The sequence below is a fragment of the Elgaria multicarinata genome, chromosome 9 (assembly GCF_023053635.1).
Source record: "Elgaria multicarinata webbii isolate HBS135686 ecotype San Diego chromosome 9, rElgMul1.1.pri, whole genome shotgun sequence".
In the NCBI taxonomy this organism is placed as follows: Eukaryota; Metazoa; Chordata; class Lepidosauria; order Squamata; family Anguidae; genus Elgaria; species Elgaria multicarinata.
The window spans coordinates 27,242,729-27,264,356 of NC_086179.1; the positions used below are offsets into that span (position 1 = coordinate 27,242,729).

At 41.2% G+C, this 21,628-nt stretch overlaps 1 protein-coding gene across 1 annotated transcript in view; it reads left to right on the forward strand.

Annotated features, from left to right (window-relative positions):
• TBXAS1 (thromboxane A synthase 1) overlaps positions 1-21,628 on the forward strand; it is a 290,659-nt gene that overhangs the window by 187,839 nt on the left and 81,192 nt on the right. The window contains exons 7-9 of the mRNA XM_063133347.1: positions 5,606-5,694; positions 9,463-9,611; positions 11,208-11,338. Coding sequence (XP_062989417.1) covers positions 5,606-5,694; positions 9,463-9,611; positions 11,208-11,338 — 369 coding nt within the window. The remainder of the gene's footprint in view (positions 1-5,605; positions 5,695-9,462; positions 9,612-11,207; positions 11,339-21,628) is intronic.

Sequence of the window (21,628 nt, forward strand, 5' to 3'; positions counted from 1 at the left end):
CATTGTCATCAGTATGCAGATGATACGCAGCTCTATTTCTCCTTTTCATCTTCATCAGGTGAGGCTGTAGATGTGCTGAACCGGTGCCTGGCTGCGACAATGGACTGTATGAGGGCTAATAAACTGAAACTCAATCCAGACAAGACTGAGATGCTGCTGCTGAGTGGTTCTTCTGACCAGATGGGGGGTGTTCAACCGGTTCTGGATGGGGTTGCACTCCCCCTGAAGGAGCAGGTTCGTAGCTTGGGGGTTCTCCTAGAACCATCTCTCAAAAAAAACCCTCAAAAAAAAATGGAGGTGGTTCTGCTAACAATCTCTGTCACTTGAGGCTCAGGTGGCCTCGGTGGCACGGAGTGCTTTCTACCAGCTTCGGCTGGTGGCGCAGCTACGCCCCTATCTGGACAGGGATAACCTAGCTTAACCTCCAAATTAGATTACTGCAACGCCCTCTACATGGGGCAGCTTTTGAAGACCGTTCGGAAGCTGCAGCTTGTGCAAAATGCAGCGGCCAGATTGATAGCTGGAACAGGGAGGTTTGAGCATATAACACAGATTCTGGCCCACTTGCATTGGCTGCCTATATGTTTCCAAGCCCAATTCAAGGTGATGGTTTTAACCTATAAAGCCCTACATGGCTTGGGACCGGAATACCTGATGGAACAACTCTCCTGACATGAACCTACCCATACACTGCGCTCAACATCTAAGGTCCTCCTCCGAGTGCCTCCTCCGAGAGAAACTCGGAGGGTGGCAACAAGGGAGAGAGCCTTTTCGATGGTGGCCCCCCGACTGTGGAATGATCTCCCCGATGAGGCTCGCCTGGAGCCAACACTGTTATCTTTCAGGCGCCAGGTCAAGACTTTTCTCTTCTCCCAGGCATTTAATAGCATTTAACAACGCTAAGTTTTGTTTTTAACGGACCCCAGAACTATTGTTTTTAAATGGATAATATTGTTTTTATATTGTTGTCTATATGTTTCTGATGGTTTTTAAAATTTTGTATACTTTTTAAATGTTTACTGTTTTTAACTGTTGTTAAAAACAGTAAAGAGAGCTTCAGCTGTGGGGCGGTATAGAAATGTAATAAATAAATAAATAAATATTGGGGTGGGGACTAATTTTCTTAAGTTCTTCAAGTTGTTTTGCTTTCTTCAAAATATTGAACTGACTCTAAAAACATTTTATATCATCCAATGCTAAAGAGGATTTCTTCTTTTCAAGTATGCTATTAAATAAAAAGGTATAAGCCTATATAGCAACCACTGAAGGTCATCAGCATAGTCCAAACAATGAGACAAATTTACCGTTCTTCATTTAAAGCATGCTAATAAACCAAAAGGTATGAGTCCAAATAGTGAGATGGAAGAACATTCTTCATCTTCCCTAAAAACAACACACAACAAATGCCCCCAAATACCAGGCGACTGGAAAACAACTGTGGACAACAGGGTTGTGTCGTGCACTACTGTAACTCCCCCTTTCCCCCGGGAAAATGGGTATAACAACACTGAACTACTTTGCTGATGTAACCCACACTCTCTCAGCCACACCCTGTAACATGCATATAATAATGACAGCAGGTGTTTGAAACATACCACATTTTCTGCCTCCTGAACTGTATGGCAGAGGGTTTTTCGGAAGGTGGGTGTCATCACCATGAATGCCCACCATCAAGATATTACATGGCAACATTCTGTTGTTGGGGAATGACCAGTGAAGATCTTAAAGGTCAGCTGGGGAAGATGGTCTGCAACGTATCCTCTTCCCGTTTTTTTTTTTTTTTAGGGCTTTGTATGTCAACCACATAAGGTTGAACATGGCTTGATAGTTAATCGGCAGTCAATGCAGTTCTTTTAACACAGGTGTTATCTAAACATAGCTGGATGTCCCACACTGAGCACCCTAGCTACTGCATTCTGCACTAGCTGCAGCTTCCGAACCAGATACAAGGGTGGCCCCACATAGAGCACATGACAGTACTCTTAATTGTGAAGTTACCAGAGCATGGATCACCATAACTAGGCTGTTTTGAAGATTTGGTTTTCTATCATTTTCCAGAATGTGACACATGGGATTTTATCCCTGCTCACTTTAGATATGAACAAGTGAACCATGCCTTCCTTATTGTATAGATTTGGCTTTTCTCTCTTTTTCCAGGACAGGACACATGGATTTTGTCCCTGCTCATTTTAGATACCCCTATTTTTGCTAGGCAGCTGCTCATTTACTCCATTGCAGGTAAGCCCTCCCAAGGCTTTCATCTGAGCTGCAAAGATGACTTCATGGCAGGCTGCTGTGTCCTGCTAGAGTCACTTTGTTGAAAACGGATAAAGAAATACAAGCCTAATTTTTCTGATATAAATTGGGGGTGGCTGGTTTCTCCCCCCACCCTTCATTTTATATATAAAATAAAAACAAGTTCCTAGTTCTCATGGCTGATAAGGAAGAACTCTGGAGTGATGATTCCAATCCAGATATGTAGTTGTGAGAACAAGCCCTAAAGATAGTATTTTTATGCTGCTTTAAATAATCTAGAATTAAAAAAAATATTTTAGGGAATACAAATTCTGTAGGCACCCGTTCTCTTCTGATCTGTGCTCTTCTAATCAAATACTCTTGTTAATTCTTAAACTGGTGCCTACAAAATGTGTATTTGCTGGCATTACAGAGAAGCATAAACAAGCACTCCTGTAAAATGCACATATGCAGTATGAGGTGCCAAGGCATGTCCTGGCAGGATTATGCCGCAGTGTTTCTGACACCAGGAGACTCCTGCAGTCTCGTTTGGCAGGGATAGTGAACTTCAGTGCCGGGATAGTAGTGACATGAGATAACTGACGGATCAAATATTTGCAGTGAACATATTGCTTATGTTTTATTTCATTATGTCATAAATAACCAATCCAAAGGCCCAGAAACTGAGATCATTTTCCCACCATGGCCAGGTTATGTAGCTGCTGCTGCTGCTGCATACTGTTTGGCAAAATCTGACATCTAAAATGGGAAATAGGCACTAGGTTTCGATGATATCATTTTTGGACCATCCCTGTTAGTAACAGCATGTGATCTTCCCATCTTTTAAAGAGCAAGGCGATTCTGGGAAGTTTGATATCCAATACCATCCTTTTTTTTTTTTTTTAAGCAAATTATGATTGTTTCCTATCCTGGAAAAAAGCTTGACTGCTAGTAATTCCTGAGCTGTCAAGGAACACTGTGGGATAAAGCCTCTGTGCCAGGTGGACATGACTGGCAGATGAAAAGGGCTGATTATGGAAACATTTAAAAGGGGTCAACTGGAAGAGAGCCAGGACAAGGATAACTGAAACAAAGGAAAAGCAGGAAGCTAGCAGCAGGCTTCTGTGGGTGACAGGCAAATTAAAAGCATAGGGAAGAAGCCAAATAATCTGGGGGCAGCAAGGTAATTTCAGGTCTACATGGACCAAAGGAAGTGGAAACGTGTGAAAAATAAGGGCTGCCCTTTGGTTTTGTGTGCAATTAATTAGCCAAGGGGCATACTAGTTCTTCTGAAGGCATATAAAATGAGTACATGGAGGGGGCGAGGATGGCACCCATGATCCCTGCCCTTGACCTGCACAGATTTATTGGGTCTGTATGAACAGACCCTACATGCATGACTGGGGCCCCTCCTTTTTGTACCTCGATAAACTTCTGTCCTCACAGAACTGATCCATCGGTGGAAGAAGGGGTAGGGTCAATGTGCAGGATCCTTTCCTCCTCCAATGGCCTTTGCTAGACGAGGGGTTATCCCGGGCTGATACCCGGGATCGACCCTGTGTGTCCAGATGACGCACAGGGGATCCCGGGCTCAGGCAGGGATCTACCCTCCCTTGCCCCGGGATAATGGGCACCACTTTTGGCCTGATTTTTCCCGCGGTCTCAGGCTGAGCCCGAGACCACGAGCATGTAGCCCATTCTGCCGCTTTTCCTGGCTACGCATGATTACTCGCGCGTAGCTGGGAGAAGCCACGCACGGGGTGCAGCGCTCCCCAAGAGCGCTGCGACCATCCGGGGGGGGGGGAGTGGGGAGAACATTTTTTAAAAAATACTTACCAGAGTACGCATCCGGCTCCTTTAAATTTTTTAAAAAATGGTGGACGCAACGGATCTTTCCTTTAGCCCATCACGCCTCGCGTGTAGACGAGGGCAAGATCCTGCAATACTTGCATCGTGTGCTCTCCCCTTGTCAGGCACAGATTTTAAGGTAGGTCTAGCTAAGGCCTAAGTTAAGAACATATTAAGACCCTTACTGGATCAGACCAAAGGCCCATCTAGTCTAGCACCTATTTCTCATAGTCACCAACCAGATGCCTCTGAGAAGTCCACAAGCAAGGCATGAGTACAACTGGTTGACTTTGACTCTGGAAGTAGTATGTAGCTATCATGACTTGCAGCCACTGAAAACCTTATTTGCCCTCTATGAATCTGTCTAATTCCCTTTTAAAGACATCTAAGCTATTGGTCATCACATATAGCAAGCAATTCCACACTCTCATTTGTTATGCTACATGAATAATTACTATATATATGCTGCTGCTGTTGTTACTGCTGTTATTATTTTAAAACACACAATTTTAGCTGATTTTTCAGCATAAAATCAAGAAACAACATGGGAATTCAATGAGTATTGGTGTGTTCTGTTGCTTACATACAGATCTGTTCATGTTTTGTTTCTCTAACCCAGTGAGACCATGAAAAGGTCTTTTAAAAAGAGCTATTCTGTGTTAACTGTAGGACAACAAAAGCTTGGCTTAATTGAGGGAGGAGTTTGCTGCTCTTCCTTTTGAAATTGTTAGAATTTGAGCTGTGCAGATGACGATTTGAGGAATAGCCATTTCAGATTCCAGATGTTTTAAGTTACGATCCTGCAGGCTAGCCATAGGCAAAAACAACTAAAACCTAGGTTCTCCAAAAGCTAGTAGGTAAATTAGCACTGATGTGGCCAGGTGAGTCCTTGGTGCAGGCTTGAAGATGGCCACTCACCTGCTTGCTTGAGGAAACCCAGTAATTGCTCCTAGTTGAGAACCCAAGTGACAGTCTGCTCCTGCTGTCTTCCAGTGATCTCTCTCCCACCCACCCACCCACCCAAAAGGAAGGCTACATCTCCCTGCCACTTGGAAAGTTACCCAAGTGTGACCTGATCTCAGCAGTGTCAGCGTTATCCTTCCTTCTACTAGACATGTCTTCATGTTACCCAAACCAGCCCTTGTTCTGCCATGATATAGACCACATGTGTGTGTATGTGTTTGTTGCAGCTTCCAGCTCGTGGTAAACCGATTGTTCAAAGCAGCAGGTTCCATTTGTCACAAATATATCAAGCTATTCTTTCAACCAAGAGCAGGGAGCAGCCACCGCAGGACAAGATAGCAGAGAAGCCATGTACTCTAGCCATCAGTGTGCAAGAGAGCATGTAAAATCGATGTGTGTGTGTGTGTGTGTGTGTAAAAGTTAGTTTTCTTCCTTGAAAATATGACTTTATCCAATGAGGAGAAGCTCTTGAGAACACTTATCTCCTGCAGTATGTAATTAATGTGGAAAAAAATATTGCATTTTTAAAATTATACCATGTGCATGTGCTCCTTTTTAGATGACTCCACTAATCAACCAGGCATGTGACATCCTGCTGAGTAACTTAAAGGTCTATGCAGATTCTGGCACAGCTTTTGACATCCAAAGGTACTTTAATAAATTAGAAATAAGAGAAGTTTTTACAGGTAATTGATTTGCTAAGGTATCCTAAATATGCAATTATTTTACAAATAGAGTTTTTAATTTCCCCCCCTCTCACACCTGATATGGACTGTGTCACTTTCAAAGGAGCATATATTTCTTCCATTTGTTTTATTATAGTAGCTTAATTAACAGCAACAGTTACATATAAAAGTAATGGTAGTTAAGTATCTAGTATTCGTAGCTGCCTGTTAATGAAATTTAACAGCTGGAAAGAAAGAAAAAAGGATGCTCTCTGTGGCTGTGTTCACACATCACCGATAAACCATGGTTAATTGTGATGCAAATGAGCCTAGGTGAGACTCGAGTTCATCTACTCCTGTCTCCTCTAGCACAGCTGTGAGAAGATTAGAAGCTTTTGCTTCCATTTTTGATTAACTAAAGTTTAGTGTCATGGTTAATCTTAAATATTGTTTGTTGAAACAAACCATCTTCATAACCAGTGGTCTGTTTGTTTGCTTATAGCAGGAGTAGTCAACTTGGTGCCCTCAAAATATTTTGGATTAAAATCCCCATAAACCCCAATCAGCATGGTTAATAGTCAGATTATGGAGGTTATAGTCCAAAACATCTGGAGGCGGCAGTTTGCCTACCCCATGTTTAAAGAATTTTTACTCCACTTTTTAGATGAAAAGAATCTCAGGCCTTAACTAGACCTAAGGTTTATCCCAGGATCGTCCCGGATTCATCCCTGTTCATGACCCCGGGACGATCCTGGGATAAACCTTAGGTCTCGCTAAGGCCTCAGAGTAGTTCACATGAAATCAGTAACCAGTGATCCTTGAACCACATTTTGGAGATATGAAGTTTAATAACTAACTTCTTCTATGTAAAAATCTGAGAAAGAAGGCAAATTTCTGACAGGCTGAATCAATTTGTTATTGTTCTTTCTTTATTGAGAATGGAAAAAAAAAGTTGCTACTGCAGGCTTAGCCTACTGCTCTAGATTTACATATTTTATGGGTGTAAAAAAAAAAAATCAAAATTGTGGGAAGTATGCTTGTACTGTTTAAATCTGAAGATACTATTTATTTATTTATTTATTTATTTTTCTGTAACACCCAATAGCTGATGACCTCTTGGTGGTTGACAACAACAACAACAACTACTACTACTACTAATATGTTGCTGTTGTTATTACAACACTTATATGCTGCTTTTCTATCACTTTGTTTTTCAAAGCATCTTACAATCAACCCTCAATAATAAACAAAAAATAAAACGAAAACACAAATCCATTAATAACACATCATAATGTCCATAATAACCATAACAATACATCTATAATAAAGCAGAAAGTATAAAAACCAAACCAAATCAACCAATACATGTAAGAAGTTGCTTTTCGTCTGTGTACATCCTATCCAGCAACATTCCAAGAGATAATAAAATGGGAGGACAGGGATTACAAATTAGCAATAGATAAAAATATGCCCACTTGAGAGAAACCGGTATTGATAGTTGTTGGTTTGCCCTTTTTTAATTCATTTAAGGCAGGCTGTCATATATAGGGGGCAGGAATGAGACAGGAGGAACTTCCCCCAGCTAAGGATTTTTGAGATTTATTGGAGGTATGATGGTGCCCATGGTGTTCATACTCCCTCTTCTCAAACTAGCTGATGCTCTTAGAGGAAAGGCAGCCTGCTGCAACTTTCCATTTTGACTGGACATACACACCCTCTCCCACCCTGAACTTTTGTCATATCTTGTCTTAGACTGTAAGCCTGCAGGGAGGGACTTCAGTTGCCTAACAAGTCACATATGCTCATTTCTTTGTCCTGCTATCATTTCTGGTTAAACAGGGTTTGCAGGATTTTGAAGCACTATAAATACCCATGAATAGGATAGTGAGATATGAGTGCTACAGGAAACAATACCTTCATCACATTCCTTTCAACACGGGTGAAAAACAAGCTATTTTCTGTCTGCATGTACAAAAGAAAGCTACCAGTAGAATCTGTCACAGTCGACGTGATCAAGACTTAGTAGACATAATCAAGGATTAGAAAACCAGCCAATTTGTGGTTTATACACCTTTGGTAGACTTTGTGGCATTTGTACAGATCTCTGCGTGTGATCCTCTCTTTGGTATCAGTTACTAAATTGCATGGAAAAAGAACAGCTGCTGATATCTCATATTATGTCTTAATGTGATTTCTCCCATCTAGGTAATGCTTTATTTCACATGCATAATGTCTTAAAATAGGGTTGTAGAACTGCAGGCCCAGGAGGTTAAATCTGGCCTTCCAGGGGTCCCCAGAAGGCCATGTCTCTTCCCCGGCTCTACCCCCTTTACTCCAACCAACCGCCCCTTGGGTGGTTTCCTACTTCTGTGCCGTTTTTTCCCAATTGTAAAACGTTATTATTAAACTATTTACAGCCTGTTCTTTGGGTCCAAAAAGGGTCTACAAAGGCATCCTCCTCCTCCTCCTCCTCCTCCTCAAAGTGCTTTGCATACATTATCTGAGGTTGCTTCCACACTAGAGTCCCTTTGCACTGCAGAGGTATCTCCCCTCCCTGCAACCCCATAACTCGCTTAATTATGGAAATGAAATTAAACAGGTTCATTCTACACAGCACTTAATATAGCACTATATAGTCAAGCAATGCCATTTCCCATGGTCAAGATCTTTCTATAATGTTTACTCACAAGTAAGTTCTATTCAACAAAGGTCCCTGCCTTTGTTAATTACATTATTCCTGTTTGGAGGACCTGCCTCTTCTATTTCTTCCTGTTGATCATGGCTGAGGAATTATGCTAAATAGCTTCTTGATTGCCTCTTGAATATCTTCTTAATTGCCCCAGCATCAGTTTCTGTTCCTGCACATTATTTTTTTTTCATTTTTATATAGCAAATTAGCACTATTTCACTATTTTAAAAAATGAAAACAAAAATTATGATAACAGTTTCAGTTTCCAGGTGCTTTTAGATGCCATGGGCTAGTTTTAGGAGAAAACAACTAATACTTAGCACCAGTCCCCAATAAGCTAGTATATGTAAATTAGCTAAATCTGAACTCCGATTTCCTAGATCAACACTGACATAGTGCTGCTTGGTGAGAGCCAGGAATTGGAAAGGCTTCCAAATGAATTCTGTTAAGTAGATCCTGATTCACTTATGCATGAGCATAATTTGATTTCTCTGCACTCATTTCTATATACCTGATCACTGACAGCTGAATATATTAACTGGTTCCATTGTAAAACACGCAGTTGGAGATCCAGTGAAAGTTCTGTCTCTGTATTATATCTGCAATGGACCGTTCACAAATGCAATTTCCACTTGATGTAGCATGGGCTGAACATCTTTGTGTAAACCTGCCTTTTTTTAAAAAAAAAACTATGGTTCAGATAATGGGGAATTTATTGAATTAAGAACCATTTATAACAGCATTGTTTTCCATTTTGTAGTTTAAAAGTACAGCTTTTTTCCATTCATAAAACGTGAAGTATAAATATTGTTCATAATCAGCTGCAGAGGAAACTGCACATAGATTTGCATGTTGTTATAAATATCTCTTGACACCATGAAAAGAATTTTTAAAGGGCTTAATATATAAAAACTCAAAACCTCTTAAATAGACTGACTCAGATGTCTGCAAAAGAAAAGAAAAGAAAGAAATCCCAATACTTTCATGCAACAAACGCAGGAAGAGAAATGTATAGTGATAAAAACAGCCGTTTTAACAGCAATGTTCTTGAATTTGATATAGGAATTATGGCTACTTCACTCTGGATGTTGTTGCTAGTGTGGCTTTCGGTACCAATGTAGACTCCCAGAAGAATCCCAATGACACTTTTGTTAAGAACACAAAAAGATTCTTTGAACTTTCATTAACTGGACCCATCTTAATCTTAGTTGGTAAGTATACCATCACATTGTTGACTATGTATATAGCCAACTTGTACCTAAATCTTTTCTTAAGCAATAGTATGTTCCACATGCAGGGTTTTTTTTGGAATGCAGTCTGTAGGCCAAGCCAACAAGCTCACATGAAGTCTTGAAGGTGACCTGCAGCCACAGTTGTTTTGCATACATATGTACTTCCTGGAAATTCTTCCCTGCAATCATTTATTTATTTATTGCATTTGTATACTGCCCCATAGCCGAAACTCTCTGGGTGGTTTACAAAGATTTAAAAAATGGACATTAAAAAACAACATACAAAATTTAAAACCATAAAAATATAAAAACAGCTAAAATTTAAAACAATTTTTAGACGCTCAGCCAGGCCATAGACAGTTAACAATGTATGCTTTAAATGCCTGGGAGCAGACGAAAGTCCTGACCTGGTGCCGAAAAGATTGTTGGTGCCAGGCGAGCCACATCAGGGACATGGTTACATAATTGGGGGGCCACCAGAGAGAAGGCCCTCTTTCTTGTTGATTCCTTGAATGTATAGATTTTGTATGTTCCACTCTGATAACGATGCCAGGTATGGCTGTGCATGGGAGTTGTTATATGCATTGGACTTTATAAAAAAATTGCCAAGAGTAAAATTTGAAGGTTCTCTCCCAAAACAAATGCATATGAAATTTTAAGGACAGCCAAAAAGAGTTTTCATTAAAGCTCCATTCATGAATAGGTCATCACAGGAATTTTGTAGATTTCTCCTCAGGGTGACTCCTCAAAGGCACATATATCTAATGCATATGCCCGTTTAATTGTTTATAACAATAGCCACTCAGTGTGTAGAACTGAAATTTATTGTTTTCTTCTTTAATTTAAGGTAATAACCATTTTACTATAGGATCCATTGATCAAGGCTCAGATTTGTGTAGTGAACACAACTAAGGCTTTATGAACATTACGCAGCAGGGTAGTTACTACAAAAGAAAAGTACTTCAGGGCAAATTCCTCATATGAAAAAGCCTTTAGTGTGACCTTCTACTTCATGGTTCACTTAGTTAAAGGGTACATTTACACACAACTTTCCTGCAGCCATGAGACAAACCTTGTGATCGTCTCAGGAATATGTAAATATAGTTTGGTGCAGTTAGTCAATTTGGAGAAGGATATACTGACAGAAATAAAGCATTAAATGAGGCAATCTGGTTTCCAAAGTGAGGCAGGGTGATGAAAATGGAATTAATGCAGCCACCCAATCACATTTTCAGAGCTGCCTTGTCATGCAATTTAGCTTGTATGATTTTTTAAAATAAGCATCATAATGAATTAAATTAATTGCTGCAGTGCTGTAGAGTCCTGAAGTCAGACGAAATTCTTTTTCTTTCTAGACAATGTTGTAAATTAAAATATCCTCTGAGAGGGCATCTTACAATGAAGTGATGTCCTGAGTTTGGAAAGCATGTGAGAACCTCTCATCAAAAGTGAGAAAGTAAGAGAAATTAGTAGTATAAATACATTTCCCAACAAAAGAGAGAGAAACGCTTAAAGTTAGGGTTTGGGAATGATTGCATAAATGGCTAATGTTGCTTTTTCAAAACTCTCTTGAAGTTGCATTTCCACTCATAATGATCCCCCTGCTTCGAATTTTGCCAAATAAGAAGCGAGATGAGGTGAACGGATTTTTTATTAATGCCGTTAAGAACATGATTGTTTTGAGAGACCAGCAAGACCCAAATGAGGTAAGATGTTTAAGATATTTTAAGAAGATTCTTGCTGGACCACATCAAAGGTCCTTTAGAAGATCAGATCCATCTAGTCCAGTTTTCTGTTCACACAGTGGCCAACCAGATGCCAACAGGATGCCCCGATGGGAAGCACGCAAGTAGGACTGTGTGAACAGAATACTGGACTAGATGGACCTTCCGGTTAAGTTCCGCAGCCACTGGTGTACACAGGCATACTGCCTCTGATACTGGAGATAGTATATACACATCAGGACTATATGTCTTTGAAATTCAGCATCCTGTAACCACAGTAGACAGCCAGATGCCTCTGAAAAGCTGACAAGCAAGGCGCAAATGCAGTAGCCCTTCTGTGATTTTTGTCCCCAGCATCTTGTATTCAGAGGCATACCGTCTTTGCTAACTGTAAGAATTATGCCAAAACTACCATTCTATCCAATTTAACATTTTGAACAGTTCAGTTGATTGTTTTGAACTTGACTTCTACATGTTTTTGCACTTCTTGATGTTCCATGTAAATGGAGCTGTGAAAAGGTTACAAGGAAGTTTGCTTTTCTGGTGAGTCTGTGTTCTCATTAAAACTAGTATTGAAAATTGCACTTAGAACTTAATCTTGCAAAACATTTCCAACTCAGTTATTCCATCCATTTTAAACCACAAAATTTCTTCAAGCATCTGTGTGTGTTTTTAACACTGAAGGTTTTATTTTGGGTGTGTGTGTGTATGGTTTCTTTTGCTTTTAACTCTTCTCTCCATCTACTCCCTTATTATAGATATTTATTTTCCTCTTGTCACTATCACCCTTGAACATATCCATGATCCCTGAACTCTGATGTGGTGGTGGTGGGGTTTTTACCTCTTATGAGCTAAAAGATATCTTTTCCATCAAGCCTTTAGTTTACGGGTGCAGAACCTCAGGCTTGGGGGTCAAATCCAGCCCTCCTAGGGTCCTAATCCGGCTCTCCAGGGATTCTCCAGGTGGCCACATCCCTTTTACTGGCCCTACATGCTTTCCTGTTGGCCACCAATCATTTGGGGGTTCCCGGTTTTTGTAGCCCTTCCTTCCCATTTGAAAAGGTTGAAATATCTCTCTTAAGGCTTAGTTACGGGCAGTAACAGCTTTATTCTAAAATATGCTGGTATTTTGGCCCTTTTTCCGTTGGCCCTCTCCACCACTGGAATGCGACCTGTGAGTGTTTCTCCCTATTAGAATTTGGCACTCAAGCTGAAAGAGGTCCAGTCCCCTTGCTTTAGCTTAACCCCTCAACTGAAATGAAGCCCTCGGAATTTTGCTAGCTTTGACTTGTGAAATGTTATTCAGATCTTGACTAGTATGGTAGGGAAAGTTTTCAGGCATTCCTGAAAGTATGAGACAAATGCCTTTGTAGGTCATGTTCTGTGAGGCCAAGATCATAGAGTCATAGAATCATAGAATAGTATACCATATTTCTTTGATTCTAAGATGCACTTTTTTCCCCATATAAACATCTCTAAAAATGTGGTGCGTCTCAGAATCGCGGGTGCGATTATTATTCTTAGAATCAAAGCTTTTTTTCTGTTGGTGGTACTGAAATTAGTGTGCGTCTTACAATCGATGGCGTCTTACAATCAAAGAAATACGGTAGTTGGAAAGGACCTATAAGGCCATCGAGTCCAATCCCCTCCTCAATGCAGGAATCCACCTTAAAGCATACCTTAAAGATGGCTGTCCAGCTGCCTCTTGTTGGCCTCTAGTGTGGGAGAGCCCACCCACCTCCCTAGGTAACTGGTTCCATTGTCGTACTGCTCTAACAGTCAGGAAGTTTTTCCTGATGTCCAGCCGGAATCTGGTTTCCTGTAACTTGAGCCCATTATTCTCTGTCCTGCACTCTGGGATGATCAAGAAGAGATCTTGGCCCTCCTCTGTGTGACAACCTTTCAAGTATTTGAAGAGTGCTATCATGTCTCGCCTCATAGGGCTTTGTTTCCAGACCCCTGATCATCCTCACAGTCCCTTCTGAGCTGCAAAGTAGGCTGCTTCTGTAAGATCCAGAAGGCATTAGAGTAAAGATCAGCACACAGTAAATTCAGGGGATGCAGAACTACAGCAGTTTCATGCTCCACTATGAGATCAATATGACAAAAAATCAAATCTAATAGAATCACCATAATTGTTATTGCCTAAAACTGCAGAGAATCATGAAGTTGGGAGGAGACAAAAACATTATCCAAGCTTTTGGAACAGCACCTGTGATAATATCCTTATACATCGTAATATATTTTCTGTTTTTAAATTAACAAATAAAACAAAGCAAGAGAACTTCACATTTACAAATTGAATTTGGATGCAAATGCCAAAGTAAATAGCCAAAGTCAAATACAAGTTTCAGATATGAGCTGAACTGATTCATTTCAGCTGTTTCTGCTGCCTTTTCATGACGTGATATAAGTTTACTAATCAGTGAGAGCCAGAACTGTAGAAATGAAAAATGAAAATGTAATTAATTTGTTCAAATACCTGAATAAAAATGTCTTTACAGCCAATCTAAAAGCGGGAAGGGTGGGTATTTCATAACCTAACTGGACTATTGGCTTGTCCTAGTAAGACTGATTTAAAAACAACAACAACAACCTTTAAACAGCAATAAATATTTCTAGATGAGCATCATCATATTCAACTTTTTAGGACTGCTGTAAAGTATTTTAACAAAAAATGGCTTAATCCTCATGGCAGATGAATAAAAAGGGATTGCCAGATAAGGGCTGTCATAAATTTTAAATGGGTTTCATAAAAGCTACAACCAAATGTAAACCACCCCAAACACGGAATTTCTAAAACATACAATACCTCCTCAGTTTTTCCACTGCTTCCTATCATAAAAACTGTCATGTGGATTAATAATTCATTGTTCTTAGATCAGGCCTGGAGGAACATTGACCGCAATATCATTTCCATCTGAGTGGTTTTTTAAAAGCAAAAAATAAAATAAATAAAATGGAGGTATACACGCTGTGTAAAATCACCAAAACATGTAGACGAGAACTTAGGTTAATTGGCTCTTTTGCTGTGACTCTATAGAAGAGGAAAAATCCAAAGACAACACCCCTTATTGAAGCACAATTGTGTAGAAGAAAATGCCTTTCTATTCACTACAGTTCAGGTTTGGACTGACTTTCCCCACCAATTCCATTTCTGGCATTATTGTCCAACTCCTTTCTTGCCAAATGTGGCAGCAAAGTTGGGCCTGATCTACACTTTGCGTCATCTCGATACGATCCTATTGTGGTCACACTACATCCCTCTTGTGGGTTTATATCGCTTAGTATACCCAATGACATCTGTTGCGGTATTTTGGATAATATGGAATAAAGAGCAGGAAATAATGCTAGAAAAGTGGTATACAGAATGCATAATGTGCCCTAAAAGTTATCCTTGGACTTCAGTCCCAATAAAAAAAAAATGTGTAGAGCAAGCCCTGAAGTCTTGCGCTTTATAGCAGGACAGGGCAGGTAGTGGATGATAGGAAAGGAATGTGAGGGGAAATAGCAGCTGCCTTCCCTCCTGCTGAATCAGAGCATTTAAAGGCATGGGTGTAAACTGCACCCCTATATTCTTCTCAAATCCAAACAAGGAAGGCCTTTTTTGATCACGTTGGATTAAAATAAATAAATAATGTATTGTCTTATTCTCCCTAGAATATGCTCCCTTGAAAAGCGTGTAACTTGAATTAAAAGTGTATCAATTAAAGGCCAACCTTGCCAAGACTGCTAGAGAGACAAGAAGTCACAACTGCTATCACCAGGAGAGATTCCAGAGAATGTTTTGTGCTTTTAATTAAAATAGAAATTTGAGTAATTGTTTTTGTGTCGCAGTAATGAATAATGCGATGTTTATAAGGCGGCTCTAAAAATCTTGTTTTATTTTGTGGTTGTTCAAGCTGAACTCTTATGCACATAGTTACCTTCAGAAGGCAAAAAGTGCTGTATTTTCTCCTATGAGGCCTACAACATCTTTCAGTGAGGGTGTGTGATTTAATTGGGGAAATGGTGTGGGGTCAGGGGCAGAGACAGAGCTTTACATCTGGTTTCTCCAACACAGCTGCTTTGAGCAAAATCAGAGCTCCCATCACTGCTTTTAAGTAAAAATTAAAAAGTATATTTAATTTATTGTTTCACTTTTGTTACACTTTTAGCCTACCCTTTCTCCAGCGAGCTCTGGGCTGCATGCTCTTTCCCTACCCCCCCACCCTTTCTTTATCCCCACAGCAATCCTGTGGGGTGGGTTGGATTGGGGGGAAATAGTGATTGGCAGAGTAGGGATTCATGGCAGAGTAGGGATTTGATCCTAGACCTTCTCAGTCCTAATCTCGCAGACTAACCATTACGCCAGGCTGGGGGGCTGTCTATATGTTGTCAGTTATATGACACAGTCACTGATTTGGAGCCACCCTGGGGCAAAAAACTGAAGATGCAGAGCAGAAAAGTCAGGGATTTGCCCCGACTTTTCCTGCCTGAGCGAGGTCAGGGCAGCTTTTCCCCATCTGTCCTCACTTGGGCACTGCTCTGAGGGTGTTCCTGGGTGGAAGTCTTCCTGCCATTGGTCGCCCGAATCCGCGGGAGGAGGAAGGGGCGGGCCCAGTGAGCCTTAATGGCCGCCAGAAAGCCCGCACTGCCTCCCTCCATCTGGATTACTTGCCCCCACCTCACAGCAGCGATACTGCGGGGTTTGGTGGTAGAGCAGCCCCAACGTGGCACCGTGAAGACAGCCCCTGGTTACGATAAGATTATAAACTCGTCACAAGATTCCTTTTATTTACAAAAGAAACCCACTTAGTTTGTTGTTTTTGTTTTTGCGTCAGAGCCTTGCAAAGAATGTACTACTGTACTCCTTTATTAAAAATAAATTATTGTCAAATTCTTATCCTGTTTACAGTACACACACACACACACACACACGCACCAACCAGCTGTGGGCGTTTTGAAAACAAAGCAAATCCCATGCCAAACCAAATTACAAAGCAAGCATTTTGGAACGAGGCTGAGCTAAAATGCAAGACATTGAAACATGGCCTGAAGTTTAATAAACTTGAAGCCTAGGGAGTAAATTCCAGAGCTGAGAAAGTGCTGCCCTCAACCTCAGTTATGTGCAAATCTAGAGCCTGTCAGTTCAAACGCTATTGCAGTTTTCAGTATCTGCACTTGAAAAAGGCAGAGAGGGAGATTAAATGCTAAAAAGACAGAACTAGGGTGAATGTAGAGGTACCGGTGAACAGAAATGAATGTGGGTTTTTTTTTTACTATGAAGTGTGCTCTGTTCCCTTTGCCTTCAGTTGTATAAAAGACACATGTACCACCGGTGGATCAAAACCTAATTGTCTATTCCTGTTGATTCCTCCGCCCATGCTTCAGTTTAAGCACTGTAAAGCCATGTATGTCTATACACAGCAGCTTGATTTCTTACATTTATACCCTAACCCTTCTGCCAAGGAGCTCAGCACACATTTAAACTCCTTAGCTATACTGCAAGATGGATTAGGCCGAGAGGGAAGTGACTTGCCCAGGGCCATCCAGTGAGCTTCACAGCTGAGCCAGGATTTGAACTTTCCTTTCCTTTAGCTAAACCAAAAACAGTCTAAACACTTGTCATAGTCCAGCCAAATTTAAGTGTGCTTAAGTCGCACTGAAATTGGTGAGAAATAAGCAAGATGTCTAGCCCTCATTTAATTCAATTAGTCCTAAGGAGAGGCATCACAGGTTGTTCTTTGTCCATGGTTGGTTGCTCCGTGTAAAGAAAAAAAAGAGATGCTTCCACCTGAATAATTTAATGTATCTGTGACCTCCCACATATACATTTTAAGTATAGTCCCAGTGGTGAATGTCTCATTAATCATAGTATTTCATGGTCATATTTCTGAATGCCTGTACTGACATTGTAATAATAATAATAATAAAAAATACCGAACTGTCAGGCCTGGAAGTTGGAGGTTCATTTGTTAAAAGGGCATTCAGTACTTTCAATTAAAGATAGATATCAGAATTCAGTTTCAAGAAAGAACTTGAGACTGACACTCAATATGTTTGACCTTGGAGAGAAGAATTGTGTTGCATCATGTGCTCAGGTTTCATACTCCTATATATTATTGGATGGTTATGAAGCTAAGAAATGAGGATTTAAAGAAAAGATTATTAATGCCGTTGAATATGCCTTGCTGTGTATGATCTGCATTCATTCTTCCAATGTGTAACACAAAGCTTGCTATTTCCATGAAGAATTGCTTTTCAGAATGACCAGGCAGTGTTTAAAAAGACTAATGAGCAGGAAAGACGTGGCCCAGAGCAGCCATGTCGCAAACTATAATGGAAGCCGTCTGTCTTAGACAGACAGGAAGGGACTCCTACCTACAGCAACACAAAGTTAGGGCTTTTATCCTCTTGCAAAACTACGTGGAGCACAAGTCCTTCACATAATAACTAGGATAGCAACACCAGTTGGTTTTGTGATAGATGCTTTATTGTGCAAAAAAGGGAAAAAGAATATATAATATATAACGAGCATCCATCCTGCTGGCATGTCTCTCGCTTTGCTGCTGGTGTAGCATTTTTCTGCAACTCAATTATTCTGTAGCTAAGCAAAGCTGAATAGAGTATGAAACGCAGGTGTCTTTTTGCAATGAGGAAAACTTTTGGTTCAGTCTTCCAGATCTGAAGTCTCCTCCTTCCCCTTCTTGTCTCTCTCCCTACCTAACCTATCCACCTATCATGTTTGTATCCCACCTTTTTTCCAAAGACCTCAAATGGCCTATGTGGGTGTTGCCCATTTTCTCTTCACACCTGAGAGATAGGTGGATCTCTTAACTTAACAAAGCGGCCCATATTGAATTCATTTTGCTAATGCTGGCACCTGACCATAATGGATCTTCTGTCATGTCCTCACTAGAGGAATCCCCCTCAGAGGAAGAACTAGAGCCTCCAGAAATCAGGGGCACACTAGGTCAGTTGCTGGCACCAGACCAGGGGGAGCCTGGGTCTTCAGGGAAGACCACTGCAGGTCCTTCCCTGTCAAGGGGAGGTGACTCTTGACTATGGAGCAGATGCTGAGCAACCCCCAGGACTGTAGTCACCTCAAGCTACAAGCCTGTAGGACTTCTGTAAGAAGGAGTGCTCGCCTACAAAGACAGTTTCTTCAGGAGTAGGTATCTGGCCAGAGAGCTCTAATGGACAGCAGCTGACGCTGGGTGGAGCTCAGTAACCTTTGTGATTAAAAACATTCAGTCGGAGCTTGCTAGTTGCTGGAAACAATGTCTCAGCAGATTCTTCTGCCTTGTCTCCCGGTTTCCTGGCCCTGCCTTGTGCTGAACCTCTGTGCTACGGACCTTGGATTCCTGCTTGACTCTGCCACTGGATTATATTAGTATTGTATTGCCAAACTCTGCTTTGACCCTTTGCCTTTTTGACCACTGCTGCTTTGCCTAACTCCATATGCTTGACTGATTTCCTGTAGCTTGACCCTGGGCCTGTTATCTGGATCACTTCTGCTTTTGCCTGAACTCCCTTGAACTGAGACCTATCTGTTGGAATATTAGCCTAGGTTATTACTTGGCCTTGTGATCAGCCCTGTCACTGAGACTGCTACAGCCAACACAGGACATCTTCTCTCCTCCATCACTCGTCTCATACTTATAACCTTTGGGGTCTTCTCAAATGTAACAGAGCTTTGTTCCCATCCTTCATTCACAGCTACAGAATAAGCCTAATTATGATTCTGCTCTCAGGTCCACAAATGAGGGTATCAAGCCTCAGCAGCAGTTTATTCTTGGTTTCTAGCGCTGAGATAAGGGTGTGGTCCAGGAGGGCAGGGACCAGACTAGACCAAGCATAGCAGCATCTGAAGGGCCAGAGGCAGGAGTGTAGTCAAAGCACACATGGTTGAGGCCAAAGCAAGCAGGTCACAATCCGAAAGGCCAGAGAAATGGGTGTAGGTTAAACATCAAAATTCTAAAGGAGGCATCAGACGTCGGTTGCTGCACATTAGTCAGACTGATAGGCCAGCTCTGATGACAGGATTTTGTAGGCCTAGATGAGCTGGAATTGGATGTGTGGTTAGCTGATGATCATGCTAGGTGGCATCTTTGCACTGCAGCACATAGGCTGTGTTCAGAAGATACCTTAAACCATGGCTTTAACTGTGGTGAATAAGGCATTTTGCTTTAATCGCCATGGTTAAAGCTATGGTTAAAAGGTGTCTTCTGAACATGGCCATAGCCAGGTGTAAAGGTGGTAAAGTACCCAGTCCTAGCTGCTGGTTGACCCAACTCAAGAGTCCCCCCGGCACCTTACAGAGGGCTCCCGATTTAATCCGGCCATTGTCTTCGTTTCTTCAGAAAGATTGATGTTAATGTTGTTGTCTGTTCTCTGGCATCTAGTACAGTTGGTTGAACCTTCTGAAGGTTTGAGAACATGAAGCACTCACTGATCATGTGAATTAAACCAGGAAAGAAAAGTATTCAGTTTCTTATTCATAATTAGGATACAAAAATATAGCTCTCCCTTCCTTCCTTCCTTCCACTGACACACTTCTCAATTCTTCAGGGATTTATTTCAAAGGTTTCAAACCGTGTCGGAACAAGCCATTAAAACCAGGGTTCAGGGTAAGCTAAGTGCACTTAAGCCCTACTGAAATCAATGGAACTTCAGTATATCAGTTAAAGTGCTTACATCCAAATTGATTTCATTTAATTTCAGCTGGTTGTGCCCTAAGGCTAGACTCAAGTTATAATTTAAAAGAGTATAATATTGTTTCCCGTGGTGTGCACACTCTTTTGTCCAACTATCATCTCTCTTTAAACAGGTTTGCGTGGTTTTGAAAGTTCTATGAAAGTGCAGGCCCGGGCAGTGGTGCCTTTATCACACCACCTTCCTCTCTCTGAAAAAAAGGCTATTATCTGTCTCTAGCCTTAGAAAGGTCTTTTAATCACATCCACTGTCCAGCCCAATTCTAAGGAGGAAGCCAACACATTTGGGCAATTAGATGTGTGAATTAATAGGAATGGGTTTACATGATTGCGGGACTACATAAATGTGAATTTCAAATTTTGAAACCAAGTAAGGCAAGTCCAAGAGCCAAACTCAAGTGACACTGAAGTTGCACATTTGGAACAACTTTTTCTTTTAAAAAAACAATAAACAGATGCAGCAGATGAGAGATCCAGACTGGGACCATGGTGTGGAAAGGGTTTTTGAACCCTTCTTTAATTGTGCCATTTCCCACTGAATTCCCGCCCCTTCCATTAAAATTGCCAAATCCATTCCCAAAATGTTTACCAATATAGGCAAAGAGCTGCTATGGGGAGGGCAATTTTCATGGCAAAGGGGCCACAGTCTGGATCAGTGCCCCCCCCCCATTGCTTCTTGTAAGAGCAAAAGGCATTTGCCAGGTTCCCACGATCAGCGGGGGGAAACCTTGTGATTTGGGTTGTTTCCCTTGGCCCCACATGGATACTTTTAGTATGCCTTAGGATGTTTTTTTTAACAGTGTATACTATGTTTTTAATTAATATTTTATGCATTTTATGCTTGCTGTTGTTCCCCGCCTTGATCCAATCGGAGAGGCGGGTAAGAAATAAATGATGATGATGATGTGCCCTCCATTTGCTTAATTACCCTCACTTCATCACAGGTTGCTGTGTTATTCGAACCCAACACATAGTGTGGCTAGGGTGGCTTCTAACCCACCCCACAACCCATGGCTTGTAGTAGGTGTTGTGGTGTGGGTTAAAAGCCAGCCCTGCCATGCTGTGCACCAAGTTTGGGTAACACGGCAATCCATGATGTGGCTCAGGCAAATAAGCAAATGCCAGGCATGCAAGTGATATGTGCAGAGGCAAGGGAAGCAATGCATCGTGTGTAGCTTCCAACCTGTGATTGTGCGAACCCAGCCATTAGGAGCTCCGGTCATGAAACTCCCGTAGCTCAACTATTTTAACCCCCTAGTCAACATCTTATGAAGTTCTTTGATATTGATCTTGCTGAGATAATATATCTTATTTATTTCATTTATTTAAAACATTTCTTAGCCCCCTCTCAGGGCTGAAGTCCTCCCAAGGTGGCTTACAACCATACATTAAAAGCAATAAAAGCACAGACAGTATAATATCAGTTAAAAACAATAAAAGCTCACTAACTGACTTAATTAATAAGGTATGAATGAGTGTTTGTGCCTGCACATGCAGCCCTTTCCCCCCTTCCTTCTTGGCACAATGCCATGAAAACCAGCACTTTTCAATTAATCATGGTTTCCTGTTTTGTCAC